The 22,817-nt window shown below is 26.0% G+C and overlaps 1 protein-coding gene and 1 long non-coding RNA gene across 3 annotated transcripts; both read left to right on the forward strand.

Moving 5' to 3' along the window:
- The first annotated feature begins 1,559 nt into the window (after nt 1-1,559).
- On the forward strand, nt 1,560-3,146 carry LOC132930343 (uncharacterized). The gene is made up of 3 exons (XR_009662214.1): nt 1,560-2,099; nt 2,173-2,294; nt 2,369-3,146. It is a non-coding gene; the product is annotated as an uncharacterized LOC132930343 (long non-coding RNA).
- Nucleotides 3,147-3,994: 848 nt separating this feature from the next.
- On the forward strand, nt 3,995-22,759 carry LOC132929385 (stalled ribosome sensor GCN1). Of its 2 annotated transcripts, XM_060994707.1 has the most exons (36): nt 3,995-4,120; nt 4,189-4,288; nt 4,398-4,593; nt 4,805-4,966; nt 5,661-5,838; nt 5,895-6,147; nt 6,216-6,394; nt 6,536-6,736; nt 6,805-6,957; nt 7,109-7,280; nt 7,358-7,587; nt 7,656-7,788; nt 7,880-8,004; nt 8,234-8,415; nt 8,481-8,700; nt 10,277-10,610; nt 10,699-11,260; nt 11,873-12,083; nt 13,006-13,891; nt 13,950-14,129; nt 14,200-14,685; nt 14,774-14,913; nt 15,766-15,914; nt 15,975-16,086; nt 16,220-16,638; nt 16,709-16,832; nt 16,901-17,134; nt 17,192-17,455; nt 17,522-17,635; nt 18,823-19,247; nt 19,318-19,529; nt 19,606-19,754; nt 19,815-19,919; nt 19,993-20,208; nt 22,093-22,110; nt 22,214-22,759. In XM_060994707.1, exons 1-36 carry the CDS (start codon nt 4,103-4,105, stop codon nt 22,340-22,342), a joined length of 7,971 nt encoding a protein of 2,656 aa, XP_060850690.1. In that variant the 5' UTR covers nt 3,995-4,102; the 3' UTR covers nt 22,343-22,759. The 2 variants fall into 2 exon arrangements, with proteins under 2 accessions (XP_060850690.1, XP_060850691.1); XM_060994708.1 differs by lacking the exon at nt 22,093-22,110.
- The last annotated feature ends 58 nt before the right edge of the window (nt 22,760-22,817 follow it).

Here is a 22,817-nt window from a genome sequence, read left to right on the forward strand (position 1 = left end):
TTATGATAGGTGTCTTCAGATATATATATGTAAGTTTACATGTAAAAATATGTAAGATTAAGTTAAGGCACTGCGTGATTAAAACCAAAAGTATGCAGAAATAATAACTCAGAAACAACGATATTAATCATAAATCATAATTCTTTTTTTTTAAATATATATAATAATATAATTATTTTTGTTTAGTTCACTATTTTTATAGATTAAATTAAATAATTTGTAATCATTTTCATTAGAATAAAATATTAATAATTTGCAATATCTATAAAGATTTGGTCTATAGTTTAAATGTTTCAATTTTACGTTCATATGTCAAACAGCTAAAATAGAAAAATAGATTGTATAATATCACAAAGAGTTCTATAAAAAAAAAACCATAGATTTATCATATTATAATATTCGTCATCTGTGGCATACGACAATCGACGACATTCGTCGAAGATGATTAACAATTCTATAATAGTCTTAATGAACAGTACTGAAGTACATGACAAGTATTTTCATTTTAATTTCGTGCTGTTTATTTTCATAAAAATGGATTTTTATTCTCATTTAGAATCACGATGAAGATCGATATGAAGAAAATTTGCAGTTTCTTCGGCGGCGGTGCACTACTACGTATAGTCTGAAGATTGACACAACTCGGTTTCCGGGAACAATCTACGATTACGTAAGTTTTTTTCTTATTTTTTTTTAGGATTAAATTTACATTTTAAAATTAAAATAAAATATATTTATTTATATGAACAATCGTCTACCCGGACGATGTAATCGACGTAAGCACATATTTTATTCTACTAATAAAATATAATATTAGTTAGAACTTATCGATTAATTTTAAAAACAGTAAAAATAGTATGAGTATGTATTATACAACTCGGTTTCACGGAAACAGTCGATGCTTAAGTAAGTTTTTTTATTTTATTTTTTTTTGGGATTAAAATTATTTTTTAAGCTTAAAATAAAATATATAAATTTATATGAAAAATCCGCGCTAGTCGGACGATTTAGTTGATGTAGACGCATATTTTATTCTCCAGGGTCCAATGAAAAAATAGTTATTTTACTCATTAGTTATAGTAGACAAAAATTGTGAGAAATAACAACCATGTACTATTTGTATTATTCGAGATTATATTATATTAGAATAGTAGTAAAATAGTACACCTTAGATCCTGGACGTGGACGTAACGAAAAATGTATAACGATCTTACAATTATGTAGTTTATTTTTTGTTTGTCATGAATTCTTGTAGCAAATATGGATCAATTTGTTACTTTGGGTGGTAAATAGTAAAATAAAATAAAAAATTTCAGATCGTGCCATAATATCGGAAAAACAAAAAACTGAAATAATTACGCTATATCCTTGTATAATGTCAACCCGGAGGACGATTGGCAGTATCATTAAGAAGCTCATCTGAATAACAAAAATAATAGTGTCGCAAGGCTGTGTTTGTTTAATAATATAATTTTTTGAACAGTAGTACAGTATATTATGAATATTTACTTAAATTATATTTAATTTTTAAGGTTTTTTTTTCAGATAATATACTGTACTACGGTTTTAGGTGTTCTTTTTATTTTAATAATACGTTGATAAATTACTAATTTTTTCAATTTTTTTTCTTATCACAAAGCTAGTTCGTCTTTGTGTATGTTTAAATTTATATTTTTTTTATAGTTATTGTGCTGTTTAACTTTCTTATAAAAGAGAGTGAGGAATTAAAAAGGTGGCCACCGAACAGAAAGTTAAACTGCAATATACTATAATCTTTTTAGTTCATGTTTACATTTTTAACTGATAAATTATGAATATAAAATTTCAAATTAATTTAAATTCAAAAATAAAAGAACACCAACATAGATTTCTTAAACATTAAAATTTTACTATAAATTTAAATTACATTTAATCAGCACATTATTTGAAGTTTTATAGGAACCGAACATTTGGCTGGATCATGGACTACCCACCGACGGAGAATTTGTCATTGAGCTGAAGGAAAATGTGTCAGCACTCGGCTTCGTTTCAACCCGGAGGAAGATTGGCAGCATCAATAAGAAGCTCATCTTAATGTCAACTGTCCAAAGGATTTGTTTGTATAATTATATTATAATTTTTAGAATCGTAGTAGGTACAGTATACTATATATAAATATATAATATTTATTAGTGAAGAAGATTTTGTCACAAAGCTGATGGAAAATGTGTCAGCACTCGGCTGTATTTCAACACAAAGGACGTCTAGCAGCAGCAAAAAGAAATTCAACTGATAATCAACTGTCCAAAGGATTTGTTCGTATTATATTATAACTTTTAGAGTCGTAGTAGGTACAGTATACTATATATAATTATATAATATTTATTAGTGAAGAAGAATTTGTCAGAAAGCTGATGGGAAATGTGTCGGCACTCGGTTTCGTTTCAACCCGGAGGAAGATTGGCAGCATCAAAAAGAAGATCACTTAATTTAGTTGTCCCCCCTTTACGCATTAGCGCTCATCTCTCATCCACTCATCCAACACATTGACTACGCCGGCCGGCAACACACATATATTATACACATTACCCGTTTTATATTATATAGTATTATTAATATCCACATAGTTTAAGTTATTGTATATTTTTTTTTATTATTTGAATGCATTCATATGATCAATGGCGTATTTAGGAATTTTATGATAAAGGCAACACATATTTTGCAGCCTCCCTCCCCATTAAAAAAAAATTAAAAAACTTCTACGCCGCGCAATGGTGAAACTGTTAATACCATAGAATACCATGTTATATAAATACTATATAGTATTTTATACCTCTATGGCAATGGCACACATTTGTTGTGAAAATTATTAATTATTGACGTCACTGCGCCAGTACTCATAAAGTACGAAATTCGCCGTTCTGGACAACTAGACCCAAAGCCCCTACCTAAATACGCCCCTGAATATAATGCGTTCTCGCTTACGATGTGGATTAGGCCTACTGGGGACACCACAATAAAAAAACGCGCCTCGTGTAATACCTCATAAAGTTATTAAACAATACGGACAATGTTATTGTACGTCGTTTAATAATAAAGGTGGTGTGGAAAATTACCTAACACTGTTATTCTTATCTTATAGTTACCTTGCATACATTTTTTTTATTAAATATCAATTAAATAATTATTTATATCAAGAAACAAGAAATATTAACGTTTTATTAAGTATTTCAATAAAATAATATTTAATATTTAAAAAATATTCTTTGACTTGTTAAAAAAAGACTCCAGGTATAGTTATTATATTAGTTATTATTTTACAAGTACACTAACAAAAGCCGGTCAAGTTTAATATTGCCAGAAAGACTATTATGTGGATGTAGTTTGATAAATATTTCAAAAAAAAAATTTGCTTAATTGTTCGCAATAAAAGGTTATTTCTCATTTGAAAAAATAAGTCTATACCGTTACATGACATAGCTTAAACAATGTACAACTTCTGTGTACTTGAATTTAAAAATATGGCCTTTATGTAAAGTTAACTCTAAAATTTGAAAGTCCAACATAAATTTAACATTAAAGGAATAAGTGGCCATACAATGCTTGTAAATAAGTATAGTCACCCTGTTAGGTTAATCGTTAGGTTTTAATGTACTTACCTATTATAATAAATACTTCATACTATTTCATAATATTTTTAAAATTTAAATTATTATTTAAATATTTTTTTTAGACAAGTTTTTTAAATTACCACTGATTTCTGGGTACCTAAATGACGTGGGATATTATAGTTAATATGGAATCTAAATTGTCTTTGAGGTTCTAAATGTCCAAAGTGATCCACGTACGTGGATCTACTTGTCGTGGGATCTAGGTGGTACGTAACCCACAGAGACAGCTGAATATAACAATAATCGTGCTCGCTATTTCGTTTATTTGCTATCACAAACGATGCTATGTTCTAGGTAATCGGTGTTTTATCATTTTAAATTTCACACCGAAGTTCATAACCATGAAAACGCACATCGGCACATCCTCAAACCTCCGTTTACTTGTCATATGTGAATTAAAAGTTAATATTATGTTATTTGTTATTTAAATTTTGAGTTGACATAGTTCTACCATGTCTGATCAAAAGGGAGTAAGTTAATTAAAAAATTATAAATGTTAAAAAATATTTAATGTGATTTAACTATATTTGTTTTATAGAATACTAAACAATTTTCGGACTTTCATTTGAAAGCCTTGTCATCCAGTATTAAAGAACGAAAACTTGTTTTTAAAAATGTGACAAATGCTGTTAAATCTAGTAAATATATAAATATAATTTGAATAGTACTTAGTAGTTGTCTTTATCTCTTACAAGTATCATAATAATTATTATTTAATTATAATTAAATAAATTATATAAATTTCAGATATTTCAAATGAGGTATGGAATAGTATTAATGAAGTTTTGCCAATTGTTTTTAGTCGTTACCAAGACTTAAAATCACAGTCATATTTCAAAGAATTTGTTAAAGTACTGATGGTCTCTAAACCAGAAGCATGTTTAATTAATTTTACTCCAATATTAGCTGAATATGTCAATACATTTCCTCATTTAAATATATCGTGAGTATTATATGTATGTCTTTCATAGCATTCATTCTGCACATTTCAAAAGTCGTAATCTTTTATATATTTTAATCTTTATACTGTTAAAGTTCCCAATAGCATGGTAAGTTTTTATTAAATGTAATGATATTTATTTAATATAATTTAAAACAGTAAATATTTTATTTTGTGATTATTTATTTACATTTTAAGCAATTGTTTTTTATAGGAATAATTTGGCAAAATCAGTTTTTTTTATCTTACAAGTTATAAACATTATTATTAAAGTATCATTTAAAGATTATAACATCTCACACGCAAATGAATTGAAACAGCTAATTGAACTGCAAGCTATACTAATATATTTAGTAGCAATATCAAAAAATAGTCAGTAAGTAATTTTTTTTTAACCGCATATAATTGGGTATTTGGAAAAAAAAAAAGACCTTGACAACATTTATCGGAAATAAAGCCCCGTACCAGCTAAATACATTATTTATTATTTTATTATGATTTATATGATTAAATATAATCATTACATTTATTTATGGTAAAATTTCTTTAACATATCTAAAAATAGATAGTTACAAATTGTTAAATAATAAATAGCATAATATCAAATAATTTTCAAATCAAAATTTTAACCTTGGGGTGCTATGGTTACACACCTTATTTAACATTGCCATTAATTGACATTTGTCATTTGTACCTACATAATTTAAAAAATGTGAAAGGATAGCAAATTAAAATAAATTTCATTTGTATATACTTTAAATAATCTATTATTAATAGTCATTTTTTAATTTTATTATACAAATGATAAACAATTATTTTAAATTTTTATCCTTAAAATTGTTTTAAATTATGTAGATATTGACAATGCTAAATGCAGATTGCAGCTATATGTATACTTATAAATATGCTAAAGTAGTGTTACACAGATAAATATAATGAACTAATGACTAATAATTATATTTAATTATGTAAATCGTAATAAAATAACAATTAATGTATTTAGCTGGTACTAGTCCTTTTTTTCCTAAATTTGTATAATTGTAAAATAATGAATTTTATTGAATTTTTAGATTATGTTTAAAAACATTTAATGCAATGAATGATATTTGGATAAGTGACAAAAGTACATTAGAATATTACGGAGAATGTTTAAAAAAAATTGATTCTAAACCTTACTTACTGGTCATTGATTCATATTTACTTAAATCAATGGCATCGACTGATATGATCCTGGCTAACAAATATAAGGTATTTTTAAATGTATAATAATTTATAATGTTGGTATTAATTTATTGTTATTTAAGGAACCATTTTTGGAAGTATTTATAAAAGAAGGCATTGCTAGCAAAACACGACCAGAGCAAGAATTTATTAGACAATGTTCTTTTACTATTAGCTTAGTTTCAAGCGATGTGTTCAAATCAAAATTATTACCTCCCATTTTAAAATCTATGCTTCGTAATCCTGAAGTAATATTGGAATGCATTGCTACAGTTATTTCTAGCATTACATTTGATTTAAGTGCTAATGCTGTTGAAATAACTAAAGGATTTTCTGGTATAAATTTTTGTTTCAAATTAGATTTAATTTTTCTTTTATTGTAATCTATTTATTTTTAATTGTAGCTAATATTTATTCTCAAAATGAAAAAGCTAGAATTGAATCTGCTGATTTATGTAAACAATTGGCTTTAAAATGTAGTGATTCAACTGTGATTTCTAATATATTGAATTTCCTATTCAATATTTATCATGGTTCTGAAGGAAAATTAAGTACATCGGAACAAAAAATTAATATTCTTCAAGTAATAATAAACTAATACATATATATTTATAATTAATTATTTTACTACATGACTACATAACTGCAGATAAATTGTAATGTTTCTTTAACAAGGTACATTATTTTATAATATTTACATTTTTAAAATATTATAAATTTTCAGGCTATAGGAAATTTTAGTTATAACACAGTAACTAACGATGATAACTTTCAAAAATTAGCTGAATCAGTCATCGATCAATTAATCAAAGTATTAGATAATGAAATACATGAAAAAACATTGGTAAATGCTATCCAAATTTTGACTCTTTGGAGTTCAAATTTGAAAAAAAGGATACCCAAGGCTTTAATCACGTGGTTTATTGTAATTATTTATTAAACATATAAAATACATTTTGAATAAAATATATTATATATTTTAAAATTGTTTAGAAAGGGTATGATAAAAAATCATCTGTTTTATCTGTAAAATTATCGTATATGGATTGTATGACAAAAATTTTCAAAGACAAATACTCAACATATGCAGTTGATATCATTCCATTATTATTGAAATGTGTTGAAAAATGTTCTCAATCGTCTCAAGTACGTAAAATGATATATTATTATCTTAAAATCTAATAAGATTGAAGATATTTATGAATATTAATATATTTTCTATAGATGTATTTGAAAACTGAGCAGATTTCTTTATATAATTGTATACATTTGTTGAATCTAATGTCTTACTTTTTAGGCTCCAATTGTGACAGAAGCTTTGTATGCTGCATATTTGTTATTACTAATCATAAATGAAGACCCAAAATTAAATAATGAAATTGGGTTTACTCCCTTATGGAATGTGGTTCTCAATTCAGATAAAGCTTTATTTTTGAATGAAAAATTTTTATTTCAGTTTACAGATGATGGTATGTTTTCTATATTATTTAATTGCAATATTATTGGATTTATATTATAATTATTGTATAATTTGTTTTAAATTTAGTGTTAAATAAAATATGCATGTTCAGTTTGCTAGTGTTAGCCATGAAGTATGATCAAATTAATGGTCCTATTGAACCATATTTAAGATCAATAATTGTGAGTCTTATGTCAATTAAATCATCAGTCCGGATACAATCTAAAAAAAATGTTTTAAAAGCTGTGTCATTGCCTGGAGGGTCTAAATTAGCCGCTTCACTGTTGAATGCTACTACACAATTTCTGGAATGCAATGTATATTATTATTTATTCCTATTGCTTGTATGTAATAACTCAATAATCTATTATTTTATTTAAAATAGAATGATTTAGAAATTAATCCTAAACACTTAGTAGAAACTATTCTCATATTATGCCAAAATAGTAATATTGGAGAAGAAGATCAAAAAATCTTGGCTTTTGAATCATTGAAACCTTCACATCATCCTTTAATTGGTATAAATACCAACTTATATATTTTTTAATTTGATAGTTTTTACCTCTTATGTATATTTATAGCTTATATTGTTATTAAATTTATTTGTAGAATCGTATGCTCCAGATCTCTGGATCAGAATAGTTAATCGTTTCCAACTAAAGCCATCAGTTTTCATCAGATTGTATGAAAAAAAAATTATAAAACTTCTGATAGATGATTATTTACCTACCAAAGTAAGTAAATTTGTTTAAGTATTCTATACGTTGAATACGCCGAACTTAGTTATTAATTAATATGTGTTAAGTTTTCACTCTCCATAATATTATATTACATAAATTATAAATTTAAATTGATTAAATGATAATGAATATTATGTAGATACTTATATAATATATCTAATATTATAGAGTTCCAATTATATTAAATAAAATATGTATTATATAATTTTAAATGTGTTATTAGTGTATGGAAAACGTTTTAAGTACTATATCAAGAATGAATGGAGATACTATTGTACCTGCAGTTATTGATAAAGTTAAACAACAGTTAGAAGAATGTGATAAATATATTTGTATAACAGAGATGGAGTACAACATATATTTGTATCCAGAAGGAGAATTGTTTGATAAATCAATATTAGTGGAGTAATGTTAATGAGTATTAACTAATTATACTTAATTTGACATAAAATATTATATTTGCTTCACAGGAAAGAAAATGAAAATAATTTGAATATTAAAAATATGAAAAGAGAAAGTAAAGCCTACTCATATAAAGAACAACAAGAAGAAATCATGTTAAGAAAAGAAATCGAAGCAAAAAAAATTAAAGAAGGAAAACTTAAAAAACCAGAACTTTCAGCTAAACAAAAAGAAGCTATAGCTTTGGAATTGGAAAAAGAAGCTACTATAAGAAATAAATTGAAAACTGTAAGTATCTAAATTTTATGGATATAAAATAATTAACTTAACTTAATCTGCTATTTATATATGATAATTAGTGTTGGCCAACGATATAATTTTCAATATCGATATCGGAAAAATACCGATATCGATATTGAAGCATATTAAAAATTTAAAACATTAAAAGTGTAGAATGCATATTATATTACGAGTGTATTGAAAGTATATTAAAAGTATAGAATACATATTGTTTTAATATTATATTATGAGTGTAAATTAATTATTAATTAACAATTATATATTATTTTTTAAATTTCTTCTTCGAGCAGTTTTTCCATCAATGTTTCAGAACTTGGGTTCGATTTGAAATATGAATTGAAAAATAACAGTTGATTGAGTCGTTCAGGAGATAATCTATTTCTTTTCTTGGAAATGATTGTTCCAGCTTCGCTAAATAACCGTTCACAGGGAACACTAGTGGCCACTATACTTAAGTACTTTTTGGCTAGTAATGATACAGCTGAGTATTTAGATTCGTTTTCTTTCCACCAATTTAAAGGATCTTGATCGTAGGGAACTTTGATTTTCAAATTTTTATACTCTTCAAGTTGTTTCATCGTAGGACTTTGAGTTACCGAATAGTCGTCTTCGTCATCATCATCGCTATCTATCATTAATGATCGTAATTTCTTAAGAGGAGGAGAGTGTGTTTCAAAATGTTCTTCATTTTCTAATATTGATTCAGAGATTAATTCTTCTTCATTTTCTATTTCTGGATCAGTAATTAATTCTTTCAGCTCATTTTCAAGTTGTTTCCAAACAGTTTCTTTTTCTTCTTCAGATAGAAATTTTAACTCACGAAATCTAGGGTCTAATGCTGATGATTTTGCTAATATTAAACCCATCATTTCTCTTCGATATTATAAGTCATCTAAAATTAGTTTTTTTACCGTAGTTAAATTAAATTAGATTAAATTGTTTGGTGTGGTGGTTATTTCTCTGGAACATATTAATATCGCCTCGTATCATAATCTACGTTTTTATCTTTATTATATCTGTCAGATCTGTCCATCCGTAAAACCGCAAAATTCCGAGCCCCGATTAATCACACCGATATTGTGATATTTTCGATAATTATTATTAGATATCGATATCGAAATTATTGAAAAAATACCCACGATATCGATATCGTATCGAATTATCGATATCGTTGGCCAACACTAATGATAATATAATTAAGAAAAATAGCTCTAACAGTTCTTTATAAACAAAATAGCTTTAAAAAATTTATAATTCTTTATAAATTATATTATTTTAATAATGCATACATAACATTTAATAATTGGCTGATTTAAGAAAAAGAACTAAACTCCTAATGACCTAATATCTGATAATATTCATGATAAATTTGATTAACATCAATTTTTTTTATGTTTAAACTTAAAACACTGTTACTACTTACATATTTTGTAACATTATTAAATTTCAGAACATAAATAAGTCATGAATTTTTAAATCTTGTTCAATTTGTGTATAACTAATCTTATTACAATCAATTGTTAAAATCATTCTGAACTTACATAATTTGTATTTTGTTTTGTAGATGAATGATGAAATATTGACTTTGGTTTCAATGATGAAAGGAATTATTGCTGGAAATTCTCTCTTAGTTTCTCAGTCATTGAGATATTTGATACCAGGAATCATCTCAAATTTACAATCAATTATAGCTGCACCACACCTAAAAAAAATATTTATAGACTTAGCATTCTGTGCTTTTAATGCTGATGAAACAAAAAAAACCAAAGTTGTATCCAAAGTTAATAATGATCGCATTAAATTATCAAATTCTCAAATCAAAGCTATAGCTTATTATACTCTAAGAAAATTAAAGCCAAAATGTATAATTGATGATGCTTGGTTAAAGGAAGATATTGGTAAGTTAAATAACATAAAGATTATTGAGAACCAATTAAAAAATTTTTTAATAATGTTTATACTTTTCATTTTTAACATGTTTATTAGAAACAGCAACAATTAGGATTGTTAATTTATTTTGTGATTTAACTAAAAAAGAGGGACAAGAATTTACATCCCCGTCTTTTTGTTATTCCTTCACATTGATCAGAGCTGTTATGTTGGATTTACCTTTTGATCATGAATTGGTTTACGATTGTTTATTATTAATAAAAAATCAATCTACTGTTCGTCCCAAAGCAACTTCAAAAGCAAAAAGCAATTCAGATCTTCAACGACCTAAATTTTTACCACGTATTGAAATGTTTCAACTTTTGGCTGAAATAATTAGTCGTACAACAGGCAGTATTCAAGACAAAGCTGTTTTAGCATTTCTATCGGTTGCTGATAGTTGCTCTACTAACGAGAAATGTGATCCAGCTAGCCGTGATGAAATTTTATGCTTATTATCAGCACTTCAGAATCCATCTCGTAATGTAAGATATACAGCTATTAAAGCTTTACAGAAAGTGGTAGATGCATTTCCAACATCAAAAAAAGATAATCAAATCATATTAAGAATAACTAAAAGAATATGGATTACTAAATTTGACATTTATGAAGAAAATAGGTATGATTATCAATACTATAGTAAGATTGAAAAAAAGAAAAATATATAAGCAGAGTGATTCTTTTAGTAAACAACACTCATTATTTAATTTAATTTTTGTTTTTAAAAATATTTTTTTTTTGCATTATTTCCAGAAGTAAAACATTTTATTTTTTATTAATTTTATTGTAATATTTTTTTTTATAGACAACATACATTTTTAATTTTTATATTCTGAAGCAAAATATTTTTTATAGTATTAGATCCATAAAAATATAAAATTTAGAGATACCCTGCAAAATGTTAGTCTACTATTTTGCTTAACTAAAATTTAAATACTTGTAAGTCATTAACTCCTTGTCTGAATTTTGATTTGTACAGTATTGAATTATTCAAAAAAAAAAATTCTACTTCAAAATATGCAATTTAAAATCTGTTGTCATTCAAAAAAGTAAAATATTTAAAAAAGATTAGAATAAATAATATTGGTTAATTTTAACTAAAAATTATGTAAAAAAAAATTTTCAATAACGTTAATAGATTTTGACATGATGAGTTGCTTGATAAAATAATTATCCAGTATATTTAAATTATTCTGATTGTAAATTAGTTATTGTGCATTTTTGTTATTAGGGAATTAGCAAATGAATTATGGGAATCTTCAAAGTTGGAAATTAAAATTAATGGACTTTTAGAAAGTGTTTTGGAAGACGTTGTTCATCCAGTTGCTGATGTACAAAAGGCTGTGTCTATTGCTCTTTTTTCACTTTTAAAAGACTCTCCTATAAATTCAACAAATATTGCATTAAAAAAATTGCTTACTTTGTATAACAGTAAAATTATGGTAAGTTTCAAATATTAATTTAAAGGCTCCATGTGTAAAGTTATGACAATTTAAAAAAATCTATTAATCCCTGATAAACATACAATTTAATTTTAATTTTTTCAAAAAAATTTTACACACATTATTTTGTTGTTACATAAAATTGACTTAACAACAAACTTTTTCCAGGACTTTCTTTAGAATTTAATTTTTTTTTTATCTCAACATCTATGTTCTACTCATTCCAATAACATTAGATCCCCCTTCTTTTAACCAATTGCATGATTTACCCATCTTAAAAAGATTTTGCCTCCTATCTTGTTGTTTTTTATTTATAGATTAGAGATTGATGTTTACTGTGTTTAACATTACAAATCTATTTATATTAATTACTAAAAAGTATTAAGAAATGTCATATTTTTCTGAATGATTTCATGAGACTTATCTTTGGTAAATAATGTATGGTTATCTTTCAATGAATTTAATAATACTTCTTATCATTAACACACTTTCACGAAATGTTTTTCATTTAAAAATAATATGCTAATACTTAGGACAAAAATCCAACTTGAAAGAGTATTGATTATTTACTTAGTATTTTCTTATTAAATTTGAAAATAAAACTAAACTTAATCATATAAATTTATCCCCAGTAAAGGTTTTTCTCTGTATGTTTTCAATTTTAATGTTATTGATTTATATGTTTATGGATATCTTTAAAGTTAGCTTGCTTTGTTAGTAAATCTTATACTCTATTCCGTTGTATATTCTTGTTACAATACAAGAATAAATATAAATTAACATGGTGGTTTAACTTTTAACAAAATTATTATTTAATTATTTATTGATAATAAACCTTATATTTAATTTTTAAGTTGTACTGTTTCAAAAACTTAAATTATTTTCTGAATTTAAACTGTTAAACATAATTTTTCTGTTTTAGAAACCAGAAGATGGTATAGAATTGGATGATTGGCAAGGTCGAGTTGGTGTAGCTATGGCATTGGAACAGTTGTCATTATTATTAAGTGATGATATGGTGATACAATTAGTAAACTTTTTTGTTTCAACAAGTTTAGATGATAGGAATAATGTTGTAAGAGAGCATATGCTTAAAGCTGCAGTAGCTGTAGTAAATTTACATGGAAAAAATAATGTTGATCGTTTAATGAACATATTTGAGAAGTTTTTAAAAAAAGCAACTTCTTCTGAAAGTTTTGATAATGTAAGGTTAGGTGTTGTTGTGTGCATGGGAAGTTTAGCTAGACATTTAGATTCTGATGATCCCAAATTAAAACCGATCACTAATAGATTACTTGAAGCATTATCTACTCCATCTCAAGAAGTTCAAGAGGCAGTAGCCAATTGTTTATCACCCCTTATGTCATTGGTCAAAGATGATGCATCAGCTATATTAAAGAAACTTTTAACACGCCTTTTCAATTCTGCATCATTTGGAGAACGTAAGGGTGCTGCTCATGGAATTGCAGGCGTCATTAAAGGTCTTGGTATTCTAAGTTTAAAACAGTATGATATTATGAGCACTTTAACTGAAGCTATTCAAGATAAGAAAAATTATAAAAAGCGTGAAGGTGCATTATTTGCATTTGAAATGTTATGTTCAACGTTAGGCCGATTATTTGAACCCTATATTGTTCATGTTTTACCACATTTATTATCATGTTTTGGTGACAATAGTGAGTATGTACGAACAGCTACTTATGATTGTTCAAAAGCAATAATGAGCAAGTTATCAGCTCATGGTGTTAAATTAATCTTACCATCATTATTGAATGCTTTGGAAGGAGATTCTTGGAGAACAAAAACTGGTAAGATAAATTTATTTGTTCTTATTCAACAAATATAATTTTGTTTTTTGATTATTAGGTTCAATTGAGTTGTTAGGAGCAATGGCGTACTGTGCACCTAAACAACTATCATCCTGTTTACCAAGTATTGTACCAAAATTAATAGAGGTTTTAAGTGACTCTCATATTAGTGTTCAAGAAGCTGGAGCCCAAGCTTTAAAAGTTATTGGTTCAGTTATACGAAATCCAGAAATTCAAGGTAATTTTCTGATGCATTAATTTGATTTATTTTTTGAATTTAACTTACAAAAAAAAAACTTGATTTTTAGCTATTGTACCTGTTCTTCTTGAAGCTCTACAAAATCCATCAAATAAGACTGCTCCTTGCTTACAAATTTTGTTGAATACTAAATTTGTTCATTTCATTGATGCTCCATCACTTGCTTTAATTATGCCTGTAGTACAACGGGCGTTTATAGATCGCTCAACTGAAACAAGAAAAATGGCTGCTCAAATTATTGGAAATATGTATTCATTGACTGATCAAAAAGATTTGACACCATATTTGCCTAATATTATACCAGGCCTAAAAAATTCATTATTGGACCCAGTTCCAGAAGTTCGGACAGTCTCTGCTCGTGCTCTTGGGGCTATGGTTCGAGGAATGGGTGAAACTAGTTTTCAGGATTTATTACCTTGGTTAATGCAAACTCTTACTTCAGAAGCCAGTTCAGTAGATAGGTCAGGTGCTGCCCAAGGTCTGAGTGAAGTTGTTGGTGGACTTGGTGTAAATAAGCTACATAGTTTGATGCCAGGCATGTTATAGTATTCATTTTTAATACTAATTTAAATTTAATTTTATAATTTATAATTTTTGAGTACTATTTTTTTTTTTATGTATAGAAATTATTGCAACCGCAGAACGTACAGATATAGCCCCTCAAGTTAAAGATGGCTATATCATGATGTTCATATATATGCCAGGTGTATTTAATGATGACTTCATTCCATATATAAATCAAATTATTACACCCATATTAAAAGTAAGTAACACATAAAATAAAAAAATTGTATCAAAAATCTTCTTTTTGTTCCCATTAATAATAGATAGAATACTTACACAGTGGTTTTTTAATGTAATATTCTCATTATTTTGAAAATATTTTTTTACATAATTTGAAGTCATCACAATACAATATTTTCGAAAAGGAAAATTAGTTGTTAACTACGTTTTATTGCTATAATTAAGTTTTATTTATTCGAATGACTATATAGGTATATTTTAATTTATTTTTTAGAGTATTTAGGTTTTTATAAAATGATAAAAATATTTTGAGTTTTTAAAAAAGTGTGTACACTTTATTCTCATATCTATAACTCAGTTAATCTTAACATTATTTGAAATACTATTTGCAATATACTTTTGCATAATTGGTGGTCCTCACAACTAAAAAGGTTGGGAACCGCTGCTATAGTCTATATTCTATAACAAAGTGATCATTATAGCTTGTTATTGTTGACAGCCTCAATCACTAAGTCTTATTTTAGAAACTGTACTTTAATTAAACATGTTTAAAAAGAGTTGACATGTATAATTTTTTTATAAAATCAACAATTTATATTAAAATACAGGGTATAACAGAAATAGCTGTTAAATGTAATTAACAATATTTTTTTCATATCTACATTTAAAATATATATTTATAAGAATAAAAATTATTGTTTAATTATTTTTATAATTTTATATATTAGTAATTTTTCTGTTACTCTTTATATTATACATTAATATGAGAATATATATTGTTGTTAGTGCTTCATTAATACATTTGGTGTTGAAATTAAAAAAATTAAGAAACTTAATTAAAATCATAACATTTTTTGATTAATAATTTTAGGCTTTAGCAGATGAAAATGAATTTGTTCGGGAAACTGCATTAAAAGCAGGTCAACGAATTGTTAATATGTATGCTGAATCTGCAATACAACTACTCTTACCTGAACTTGAACGTGGTTTATTTGATGACAATTGGCGTATTAGATTTAGGTAAAATTATTATATTTATTTCCTAGTTAAATGTATTTATATTTTTATTTTATTTTATAGTTCTGTTCAATTACTTGGTGATCTATTATACCGAATATCTGGTGTATCTGGTAAAATGAGTACAGAAACGGCTAGTGATGACGATAATTTTGGCACAGAACATTCTCACAAGGTTTGTGGATTTTTATGACCAAAATAATTAATAATTTGTTTTCAATATTAGTTATCAATATTATCAATATTATATTTATTAATAATTATTTTGAAACCTAACACTTGACAAAATTGATTTCAATTTTTTTAAGGCTATTATTGGCACCTTGGGAGCAGAAAGACGTAACCGAGTATTAGCTGGTTTATACATGGGTCGTTCGGATGTTGCATTAATGGTACGCCAAGCAGCATTACATGTATGGAAAGTAGTTGTCACTAATACTCCACGTACTTTAAGGGAAATATTGCCAACATTATTTACACTACTATTGGGATGCTTAGCTAGTACTAGTTTTGATAAAAGACAAGTAGCTGCAAGAACTTTAGGAGATCTAGTAAGAAAACTAGGAGAACGTGTACTACCAGATATAATTCCAATTTTAGAAAGAGGTCTTGAGTCTGAACAAGCTGATCAACGTCAAGGAGTTTGTATTGGTTTGTCAGAAATTATGGCGTCTACTAGTAGAGATATGGTATTGACCTTTGTAGATAGCTTAGTGCCTACTGTCAGGTAATTGTTTGTAAGAATTAAAAAGTATTTGCTTTTTATAAAAACCAATTATATTAATTTGTGTATATAGTCGAGCATTAGCTGATCCTTTACCATCTGTAAGACAAGCTGCTGCTAAAACATTTGATAGCCTACATTCAACCGTAGGACATCGAGCATTAGATGATATTTTACCATCTATGTTAAATAATTTGGTATGTAATAATATAACTAAGATAACAATATAAATATTGATTATCTAAATAAAAATTTTTTTTTATAGAATAATCCAGATTCAGAAATTGCAGAGAGAACTTTAGATGGGTTACGCCAAGTAATGGCTGTTAAATCCCGAGTAGTTTTGCCATATTTAATACCTCAATTGACTCAACCACCTATTAATACAAAAGCTTTATCAATTTTAGCCTCTGTCGCTGGAGAAGCTCTTAATAAATATTTACATAAAATATTACCTGCCTTATTAACTGCTCTATCTAAAACTGAATCAGCTGCTGAAGTAAAGTAATTATTATTAATTGTTAAATTAATTTTATCAGCAAAATTATTTTATTAGGAACTAGTATACTGTCAAGCTGTGGTGCTAGCAGTTTGTGATGATGCTGGAACTATGGTTGATTTATTATTAGATGCAACACAAGCAGAAAATGTTTCTCAAAAACAATCAGCATTACAATTATTGGCTGTATTTTGCACACATACAAAAGCAGATTATAGTTCATATGTTCCTAAACTTTTACATGGAATAATTTATCAATTCAAAGATCAAGATGAGAAAAATTTACAATTAGCTTGGGAAGCTTTAAATGCTGTTTGCAAAGTATATTATTGTATAATTTTTTTTATTCTCATTCTTTATAGATTATATATTTTTTACTTATTATAGTCTGTTGATACAAAACAAAGTAATCATTTAGTATTTGAAATACGTCAAGCTATAAAATTTGTGATGAGTGATTTCAAACATTTAGAATATCTTCCCGGTTTTTGTATACCTAAAGTAAGTTAAATACTATTTATAAAAAAAAGTTATATTACTATCAGGATATTAGAATTCTTAAAGGACTATAAAACTAAAATTAATAAATGTCATAAAATAACAATAAAATAATGTATAAGTACAGTAAAACCTTGATAAGTCAAACATTTTCAAAACACAATTTTTTGACTTATCAAGGTCTTAGGTATAAAATATTAAATTTAGTTTTTAAAATATATTATCATTATTTATTATTATACATAAGTTACAGTGTATTTTATTATTATTTTCATTATTGGTGTTTTTGAATTTATAACACTTAACTATACGTTTGGAACCAAAATAAAACAATAAAAATGATCAGGTTGACCTAATCTATTCATTTAAAGTAAAATTGTATGTTTTCACAATATATATTAGTTATGTTTGATCATTAGTATTATACTAAACAATCATTAATAAAAAAAAATTGATATTTTCTAATCACTCGAACAATTTAAATTAAATAATACTCTTGAATAATTTAAATAAAATATGTTCAATATTTTCTTAGTGAATTCTCCAAATCATTAGGTAATTGTAGTATCTATATTTCTTATATAATGCACATACTAGTTTACAACTTATTAGATGTCATATTTTTGTTCAAAATAATAAATTATAATATTTTTAAACTATTTTTTTACCAATTCTATTTTTCAAATTTTTATTTTGAATTATTCCTAAACTACCCCAAAATAATATTTATTGCTATGAAAATAATATAAACAAATGTAGTTTTGTAACTTATACATTAAATTAATATTATATTTTTTTCAAATTATTTTAATTGTACAAAAACAAAATAAATACCATATTTTAGATATAGAATAATGAACAGAGTAACATTACTATTGGCGATTACGTGTTATGAGCAACAAGGTAACCGTCTACAGTCGGCGAGATTAATCGGAGGGGCTGACTACTCTCGCCGACCGCAAAACGGTTACCTCGTTGCTCATAATACAAAATCGCCAATACCACGTGTAAAATATGACTTATATTTAAACACTGTAAAACATATCTGACAATAATTTTTATACCACCAAAATTTTAAAAACTAATTTTGTATGATAAAAATTATTTTTTTTTTAATTGTTTGAGTAATGGTTAAGTTTATTTTTACATTTGTTTTATTCAATATTTAAATTTAATATCTTTATTTATAGGGGGCCGATCCATTTGTACCAATATTTAGGGAAGCAATTCTTAATGGTAGTCCAGAGATCAAAGAGCAAGCAGCTCAAGGTTGGGGAGAAGTTGTAAAAGTAGCTGCAAAGGAAGGATTAACATCTCCTGTATTAAATATGACTGGACCTCTCATTCGTATTTTAAATGAACGGTATACGTGGAACATTAAATCAGCAATCTTAGAAACAGTTGCTTTATTATTAGCCAAGGCTGGTAGTAATTTAAAACAGTTTTTACCCCAGTTGCAAACAACATTTTTGAAATCATTACAAGACCCAAATAGACAAGTTAGGCTTAAAGCAGCCAACGCTTTGAGCCATCTAATTGTTGTACATTCTCGCACAGAAACAATTTTTGTTGACCTACATTCTGGTGTAAAAAATTCAGAGGATATTACCATAAAGTAATTAAAACAATAATACACATTATAAAAAAATATTTAGTTAATGTTCTTTTTGATTTCTCTTCATTAGAGAAACAATGCTTCAAGCTTTACGTGGTGTTATTTCACCAGCTGGTGATAAGATGTCAGATCAGGTTCGAAGAACTGTATTTATGACTTTAAGAGAAGGACTCGGGAATCCAGAAGATACTATAAGAAGTGGTACTGCTGGTTGTCTTGGTGCTTTATGTAAATGGTTATCACCCGAACAATTAAATGTTGCTTTAAATGATCATATTTTGAGTTAGTTTACCTTATCAAAGTTTATTATTGTCCTTTTATTCCATAACGAATATAATTTTAATCAATTTTTCAACAGTTGATGATCCTTCACTAGATCCAATATTGAGACATGGAAGAAGTTCAGCTTTATTTGTTGCTCTTAAAGAATCCCCTGATTCAGTTTTCAGTTCATTATATAGTGATAAAGTTATAAAAACAATTTTATGTCACTTACAAGCTGATAAGGTAACAAATAATATTTTTGTAATTTAAATTTTAAATTTTATAAATATTTAAAATTTTTAGATTTCTATTGCAATGAATGGAGTTCGAAGTTGCGGATATTTATTTTTACATTTAATGAATATTCGTATAATAATACCATCACAGCTTTTAAGTCCATTTACCAGAGTATGTAAAAAAAAAAAACAATTTTTAACATCACAATGTTATATTATATATTATTTTAAATATTAAATTATAGTTGATGAATCAATCCAGTAATGAAGTTAAGCAATTAGTGGCACATATTTGTTCATATTTAGGAAAATCTGGTGTAACCTTATCTCCAGAATTTCAAAAAGCAACCATACCAATGTTAGTAAATGGAACTAAAGAAAAAAATTGTTACGTCAAATCTAATAGTGAAATAGCTCTAGTTTCTGTTCTTAAATTGCAACAAGGTGATGCAACATTACAGGTAAATCCAATTTCATTAAAAATGACTATACATTTTGATCAATTTAGGTGTAATATTTAATTTATATTAATAATTACAACTGTGTTAGTCTTTTCAAACATGGGTGGATAGGTCTACTGATAACTGAAATTTTCCCAGTGAACCACTTTTTTATTTACATGTATTTATCAAATTATTTTTTATGTAAAACCAGTTTTTGATAAAATGTATTTTCTTATTTTGTTGTAATTTAAAAATAAATAACTGTAGATAATTCAAATCTATACTAATTGCTTCAATTAGTATTTTCTATACTTGATATAATTTTCAAAATATTAGAGTTACTTATGACTTATGAGTATGTAAATGGTGGTATTTTTCAATAATTATTAATAAAAAAAAAAAAATCCCGACAAAATCACAAAAAATTAAGGCTATCTTGTATTCATGTCATTGCGCTCTACTACCAAATTTAATACATATCTGAAAGACTCGACACAAGTATTAAACTATTGATTTATTGTATTTTTATTTTTTCTAATTATGATTATTAATAATGATGAAATGACAATAATGGTAACATCAAATTATTTGTAATAATATATTACTTCTTTATAAGAAATTGTTTTCATCATTAAAACCTTTTACATTGTCAATTTATTATGAGAATAGATTGTCTTAAACTCTTAACTAAATATATTATAGTTGTTGAATGGTAATGTTTAAACATGGTAGAGCGGTAGTGCAATCAAATGGTAAAGCGCATACAGTTCCAATGTTGCCAGTAGTGCGCATATGATAAGATAGTCAAAATTAGATAACTATTTTGTAATTAAAATTGTATAAATATCCATTATACATTATCTTAAATATAAAAACACAAATTTTCCTTAGACATTTTAAATTCAAATTTGGATGACTTATACAAAATGTTCCTCAAATCAACAAGAACATATATATGGTGGAATCCAGTTATGAGGGTCCTGCCAAAACGTCTAACATCCATTAAATCCAAACATTCTTCCAATCTAAATGCTTCTACCAAATTTTGGTAGATCTCTCAATTCAATCCATTAAATTTTCAAAATCTTTTATAAATGCTTCCATTCGATTTTACTCAACAATCATAATCATCTGATCTCAGGCCACCCTACCACTATTATACCTTGTGACCTCATAAAGTCAGAAGACACCTAAAACAAATTTGTATAGTGACCTATTAAATTATTAACCCCCTTTACATTCATGTCAGGAAATTCCATCAATGGATAGTTTCTTCCCCCGAGGCCAAATCCTCAATTACTAAAATTTTAACTTAATATATTCATTATTTTTATGTTAACTTTACATCGCTTGATCTTATTGTAAATACAGATTATTAAACTTTTACTTATGCTATAATATTTTATTTATACCATGTCACAGTGGCATTATTTTCAATACATTAAGATTAATTTTATGCTATTGCCTATTTATACCTCAAACCTATTCTAATTATTGTTAATGACTAAAATTGTATGATATAAATATATTCTATTGAACAGGCCTGGACCATAAAATAATTAAAAAAAGTCTAATAAGACATTCTGTTGAATAACTGGTATGTTAGTTAATAATTTTCTAATTTATATTTTTATGAGGTATACAGATTACACAGTAAATATTACAACATTGCATTATAAATAGAGAGCAAATGGTTTTTTTTTCATTTAGGGATCCTTATTGAAATATCCCAGCATGTCAAAAAAAGGCCTATTCGCTCATAGTCTCAATATAATAAAAAATAAAGCTTTAATTAAATTAATTAAAATTAATAAACTTGTTAAAAATAATATTATTATTAATAAATTGTTCATCTATTTATATATACAAATATTTTAAACTCATTCATATTTGTATATGCAGCCTGGACCTGAAATGGAGGTAAATGATTAAGCATAAAGCTATAGCTTATTATTAACACTTGACAATATATTAAAAATAATGGTATTATACTAATACAATAATTTAATATCTTTTATTTTAGGCTTGTTTAAATTTATTGGATACTGGTGCACGTGAAGCACTAAATGACGTCATAAATAAAGTATTACGTAAGGTATCAACACAAATGGACACTAAAATTGAAGAGCTAGATGATACATTAATTGCTTGAAATTTAATGTATTATTACGAACCAATTTATATAATCACATTAATTTTTGTGTGTAAAATAATCAGATTAATATTAATAACTATAATTATTTTTCATGTTTTTGTACTTTTAATTTCAATAATTAATTCATTGTATTTTTTCATGTACATGGACATTAAAATAAATCAAATTAAAATGTAACTAGTAACTACATTGCAGTTTAATATTTTGTACATTTATTTTTTGAAATGTATTCTAAGTATTTGTATTAGAAGTGATAATTAAATCATCAATACAATATGTATATATATATTTTTTCAGGCATAATCCATGTCATATCCAATTAATATTTAATTCAAATATTTCATTATCAAGGTTTCTTTTATTTTGATCGTCTGGGTGTATATGTGTTGAATAAAAATGGTGTACAATGTTTTATTTGGTTGTTTTATTTTTATTTTTGACCAACTAAAGAATTTGAATACCATGTATAATA

This window comes from Rhopalosiphum padi, chromosome 4, assembly GCF_020882245.1.
Source record: "Rhopalosiphum padi isolate XX-2018 chromosome 4, ASM2088224v1, whole genome shotgun sequence".
Lineage (NCBI taxonomy): Eukaryota > Metazoa > Arthropoda > Insecta > Hemiptera > Aphididae > Rhopalosiphum > Rhopalosiphum padi.